This window comes from Scylla paramamosain, chromosome 2 (genome assembly GCF_035594125.1).
Source record: "Scylla paramamosain isolate STU-SP2022 chromosome 2, ASM3559412v1, whole genome shotgun sequence".
In the NCBI taxonomy this organism is placed as follows: domain Eukaryota; kingdom Metazoa; phylum Arthropoda; class Malacostraca; order Decapoda; family Portunidae; genus Scylla; species Scylla paramamosain.
In genome coordinates, this window is record NC_087152.1 from 36,249,317 (window position 1) to 36,255,699 (window position 6,383).

General features: G+C 47.6%; 1 protein-coding gene across 1 annotated transcript; it reads right to left on the reverse strand.

Moving 5' to 3' along the window:
- Positions 1–1,363: 1,363 nt before the first annotated feature.
- Positions 1,364–4,015, reverse strand: LOC135114278 (protein HEXIM1-like). Its single transcript, XM_064030163.1, has one exon. The coding sequence runs from the start codon at positions 3,857–3,859 to the stop codon at positions 2,783–2,785; it is 1,077 nt and encodes a 358-aa protein (XP_063886233.1). The 5' UTR covers positions 3,860–4,015; the 3' UTR covers positions 1,364–2,782.
- Positions 4,016–6,383: the final 2,368 nt, after the last annotated feature.

Sequence of the window (6,383 nt, forward strand, 5' to 3'; positions counted from 1 at the left end):
ATGAGGACAGGAAGGATGAAGTAAGGATGGAAATGAAAAAGGAAGAAGAAACGAACTTGTGGTACGAGAAAATAAGGGAAGGAAGAGGAAGGAAGGGAAAGAGAGAGGAAGGAAGCGAGGCAAAGGGGGAAGAAACAAGAACTAATGATAAAGGAAATATAAATAGTAAACAGAGATGGATTAGGGAGAGATGCAGACAAGATGGAGCAGAATGATAAGAGAACATGATAACAGTGGAAGAAGAAAATGGAAAAGAGAGATAATAATCAAAAGGGAGGACTGGAAGAAAACTTGAAGTAGGAAAGGTAAGGAGAGATGTTATTACCTTAAAAGGAGACAAGATATAGACAATGACAAAAAATGACGACACGAAAGAACGGGGGGAAAAAATGTAATAATTGACAACGGTAGACTAGAAGAGATGGGAGGGGTGGGAGGAAGAAAGGGAAAAGGAAAACGAGCAACGACAAATTAATAGATGGTAAACGAGGAAGAGGAGGGAATAACAGGAAATAGACAAGAGGAACTAATGTAGAATGAATAATACTGAAGGAAAAAAAATAGCTTGAGAGAGAGAGAGAGAGAGAGAGAGAGAGAGAGAGAGAGAGAGAGAGGGAGAGAGAGAGAGAGAGAGAGAGATGAGGACGGCCAAGATGAGGCTATGCATACTCGTAGTATGTAAAAATAAAAGACAAGAGAAGAACGGGAGGAAAAAAAAAAAAAAAAGCAAATATGAAAGTAAAAATTACCAATGAATGCCAGCACGACAGGGAGGAGGAAAGGGGGTAGGGGCTGGGAGGGGGCCCGGAGGGAAGAGGGGACAAAGAAAGGACCGGGGCAGGGGGAGGGAGGTAGTGGGGAGGCAGCTGGTGGGGTATGGGGGATGAAGGGGGAGAGAGGAATGAAGGGTGCGGGATGGTGAACTAAGAGAAAACGGAGGCAGTAAAGGGGAACCTAAAATAATATTTCATTGCCATCAGCTTATCTCATTTAATTTAAGAGTTATTCTTCTCTCTGACATCTTCACTTCTCATCTCTGCATCTCCTAACATTATACTTACCAACGATCTTTCTTCAACTAGTAGATGCCATTGTGAAGTAATACAACTATTTCTACACCCACTAAGCTTACCAAGTCAATTTTTCACTGTCAGAGAAGACCTCAACAGTGCACTAGTAATGCGTCCTAACCTACACTCACCTCATTGCACGCAGGACATGCCCCCAGCCTGCTTGTTGCCAAGCACACTCACTCTGCCATCTGTGCATACTAACCTCCGCCGCCGCATCACTTCAGGCCGTCCATCATAGAAATGTATACACCTTACAAATAAATCAGAGGACAAAGAAAAAAACACATATATATCTTTAAATTTCTATGCATTTTATTCTTTTAGATTTGACAATATATATATTATAACGTTGCGCGGAAGCACGAACACTTTGAAAAGGAAAGATGATCACACAAGTCAGGTACCGCCAGCTGGCCCTCCTCGCCTCTTGCATATACACCATTTTTTTGGTAGTATTTCATAACATATATTACTTTTTATATATAACAAACTCTTCCTTAAAAAAATAAACACGAGGAGACAGGGAACTTTGTACTCGCTTGAACCAGCATTCTGAAAGAGCTCCTAAATTAACATTCATAAATAAAATTAAGCCTTTTCTTGGTAAATAAAATTAAAAGGAAAATAATGACGAGATCACGAAGCTTCGTTGAGCAATTTCAGAACTCTGGCAGAAAATATTCCGCCGCCAATAACAGGATATGTCCAGTAGACGCCTAGCTCATCACGCCCGCGCCTCACGCCCACAGCTCGGGTCAGTCAGGCGCGTGCGTGCGGCTGTAAGCTCTGCGTCTGACCCAACACTACTTGGAACGACGCACCTTAACAGTAGAAAAGAAGGAAAATGCATAACACCTTTGATCCATACTGTCATGATTCTTTAAATCTGCATATCCACACAAATTGATAAGAAAAATAGACATTTATAGACTCAAGGTAGAAGGATCAAAGTGAACCACGATGATAATAGAGTATCAACAGAAGCACTTCGTCAACAAGGGGACCCCGGGTTATGGGTCCCAAGCGTAGGTCACAGCCAAGGAGCGAGCCAGTGCTCGCCAGCCACGCACAATCTCTACTGTCACAGATATATCCTGTTGAATTGGCTAATCTTTCCTTTTCAATATTTTTTATTTATTTTTTTTCCAGTCTGGACTGAGTGGTGGGGAGGCCATGACTAGCTTCAAGATGTGCTCGGGGGTAGCACGCCACTCCCGCCCTAGCGCCGCCTTGCACTATTGTCCAATTGATGTGGTAACTCCGCCATGACGAGATCCAATGCACCAAGCAATCTTTAGCAGCACTGACAATCACCAACAACTTCATGTTATTACACATCACTAAATTGTGCTTAATTTGAAGGCGGACTGGTATCTGGAAACTAGTGTAGGATGGCTTAGCGGCCACCTTTGCCGAAAAAAAAAGATAAAAAAAAGATAAACAGAGAAAACTATTGTTTCGAACACTAAAAACATTAACGCCCAAGAGATCAACCTCAGTCATCCCTGCAGATAATGTTGTATCTGAGGAGGTGTTCCTTCACCTCCACAGGTGTCGCATCAACCTTTTCCTTCTTCGAGGCTGTTGGCGGCGACGGCAGGGAGCACCGTAGGCGTGGGCGTCACTCGTGTAGACCTTAACCTAAGTAAAGTCCTGGATCACAGATGAGTGAGTGAGAGCGGTACTGGGTGAAGGGGGGGTGGGAGGGGCTACGCCATGGTGGTGCTAGACACTTCCCCCTCCACGCCCCCAGCCTCCTCGCACTTGCTGCCCGTCACTTCCTCTACTTCCGGCTGCTCGCGCGACACCACAGTGGCAGACGAAGACGACGGAGGGTCAGCAGGTTCGACACTGTCACATGACACCCCACTGTCAGGTTGGCACTCTACGACAGGAGCGACACTGTCTTGTAGGACTGTCCCCTCCTGCTGGCCCTCTTCTTCCTGCTCACTGTCACTTGAAGAATCGCTGCTGCTGCTACTACTGCTGCTGTCGCTGCTGGAAGACGAAGATGAAGAAGATGAGGACGAAGACAAGGACCTGCTCTCAGAGAAGCGTCGCAGAACGAAGTTTTCTTCCCGTAGCCGCTTGTTCTCCACTTCCAGGTTGTTGATTTCGGACCGGAAAATCGTAATCTTCTGTGCAGTTTCTGAATCCACACGAACTTCTCCGGGCCCGACAGCATCGTCTTCCTCCTCGTCCTCCTGCTGCTGGAAGCGCTGACGGTGGCGAGCTCGCACTGCACGCAACTGACGCTCCAGCAGGTCCACCTTCTCTTCCAGCGCCAAATACTCTTGCACCAGCTGAGCTTTCGTCATGGTGTCCAGCCGCTCGGCGTGAACGTCCTCATACGCCGTCCAAAACTCCTTCGTCAGGAACTCCTCCTCGTCTTCAGGCGACGAGTAGAACTGGTTGGACTGGTCGTCTGAATCCATGCTGAAGGAGGAGTCCCGGTGGCGGCGAGGACGTGCCACAATATCCGTGTCCTGCAGCAAGTCGTGCTCCTCCATCAGGAACTGGGTAGTGTTGAAGGGCGCCACGGGTTTGGTCCGCAGACCGCTCCTGTCGCAGCGCTTTCGTGGTCGCTTTCTACGGCGGCGGGACTTCTTGCTCTTCTTGCTGGGAGGCGGTGAGTCGCTCTCGCTCTCTGCCGTCCCCCCCGAGGGACGGCGAGTGCCCCGGTGGGGGCCGCACACCGCAGGCAGAGCCATCGGGTCCATGGTGCCCAGGGTGCCAGAATCCAGTAGGCTCACTTTGGGTGAGGGAAGAATAACCTCAGCACTCATGTCACGGGTCGAGCGCAATAATCCGTCTTAAGTGTTCGTTCAGTAAGGGTGATATTTGCTTCTTGCGAGTATATCGCGGGATGACTCTGAGATACAGAAGCGCGGTACACCTCAACACGATCATAGCAGCCGTGTGACTGAGTCGGGGGGGAATTGCTGCTGCTTCTCCACCCCTAGCTCGCCGCGCACCCGCCGGCGGAACACAAACTAGTACGCCATTGGTTTTCTCTATACTTTGTTCCCATTAAGCTGGTAAATCTTTTCTGGCTTCTAAAATATACTTCAATCATAATTTTCTAAATGTGAAACAGACTTCCAGCCTGGAAATAGCTAAAATACACACACGTACTTATATTCCAGAGGGCGGAGTGAGCGCATGACGTCACGCCACTTCCACCCTCAGTGCTGTATCGAGTGAAGGAGCAGCGCGACGCCATATTGTGCCGTGGCATTATGAGTGAGGTTTTACCCTGATATCCGGGACTAAGTGTCAAATAAAATTACTCCAGGCCCATAATACCGTGTGGAGTGCATCGGGAAATACCAGCAGAGGCTGCCTCGGCGAGAGGAAGGCCCCAGCTCGCACGTAGCAGCGGTCAGCTGGTGCGGGAGGCAGCGCCCGTCAGCCGAGCACCGCCACACTTGTTTCATTTCCCTTCACCCCTCGCCCCGCCACTCCCGTCACCACTCTCCACCCGCCGATCCTCGCCACCCTACTTGTATCTAAGGTCTAAATATTAAGAATTGGGGCATCCGAGTGTTTTCTTTGTCCGAGGTGTGGTATGCAGTGCGCCTGTGCGCCCCCACTCCCCCGCCGTCTCGTCCCGTCCCGTCCCCCGAGCCTGTGATGTGTCGAGTGCCAGCAGCCTGCCAGGCCAGCCTGTAATAAGCCTACGAAAATACGGCTGTCCGCTGCTGGTCCTCTTAATTCTCATGATGCCATGTCAGAAAAACAAATATATAAAATTGTTAATAATAGTAATTATATATATATATATATATATATATATATATATATATATATATATATATATATATATATATATATATAGGTTGAAGTAGTACATAGTACAGGGTAGCGCAGGGAGGAAAGTAATAGTTTAGTCAGGTCGAAATACGGTGATAGAGTTTAAACTTATTCTTCCTTTCCGGAGGCTCAGGCCGGTGGCAGTGTCAAGTTATCGCCCGTGCTAAATTATTATAACCTAATTTCTTAGCAAGGCGCCCATTGCAACAGGCCTTGGGGTGTTTAGTAACGCAGTCTGTCTCCCACTCAGTGACATCATCTCGCTCAAGTTCACGCTTGTATGAAATGCTTGACGTTCAAGCGCCCACGCATTCCGGTCCCTTAGGACACATTGTAATCTCACGCATGCACTTACAAAATTTTACCTTTAAAGGTAAGCGTTTTTACATAAACACGGCCACAGCCTCTCCCACACCTTCCTCTGCGAAAGATGCAGCCACGCAGAAACCGGATTGAACAAGTATCCGAGCCATGAACGCACTGGGAAGATCAGGGGCTGGGAGGGGGGAGTGGGTAGGAGAGAGAGGCCCCAACTTATGCCAAATGTGAGGGAACGTTACTCATGTCCCTGTGCTGTGACCCACCCACCTCCCACTCGAAGTAAACATTTCATATTTGTACATAAACAATAACTATCTGTAGTTCCCTTTTCACCGGTGATGAGCATGGCTAGAGTAGACTTGACAACGTCGCTCGGTTCACTCTGACATTTCTGATGGGATGTGCGAATAAAACAACTTGGGACTGGCTGAAATAAAGTATAACTTCCACGATACTTTGTTACTGCGTGTGTGTTACTATTTACTTATTATTATTATTATTATTATTATTATTATTATTATTATTATTATTATTATATTCCTTTCTCTGTAGCTACCTGATTTTCCCCTTTCCCATTCTCTCTCTCTCTCTCTCTCTCTCTCTCTCTCTCTCTCTCTCTCTCTCTCTCTCTCTCTCTCTCTCTCTCTCAATACAAGCCTCCTCTCCTCTTCCTCCCTTCTCCCTCCCGCCCCTTCTCCCTCCCCCAGCCAACCAACACTTCCCTCCATCCCTCCTTACCTCCCGCCCGTCCCTCTTGCTTCCATCCCTTCCTTCCCTCCCTCCCCTCCATTCCTCTCTCTCTCTCTCTCTCTCTCTCTCTCTCTCTCTCTCTCTCTCTCTCTCTCTCTCTCTCTCTCTCTCTCTCTCTCTCTCTCTCACATTCCTTCGCCCTCTATTTAAGAACTATATTGTTCCTTTTCATCCTGATCTACTTTCCTAATAGCCTTGGTAACCAGTCTCCCTCCTTAAAACCTTTTTACTATTACCTCTTATATTTCCCCCAGCTTCATTTCCTGTTTCCTCTCTCTCTCTCTCTCTCTCTCTCTCTCTCTCTCTCTCTCTCTCTCTCTCTCTCTCTCTCTCTCTCTCTCTCTCTCTCTCTCTCTCTCTCTGTTTTTCTTCGGTTAATCGATCACGTTATCCGGTCTGGTCCGTTTCTCCGTCCACTCGACCACT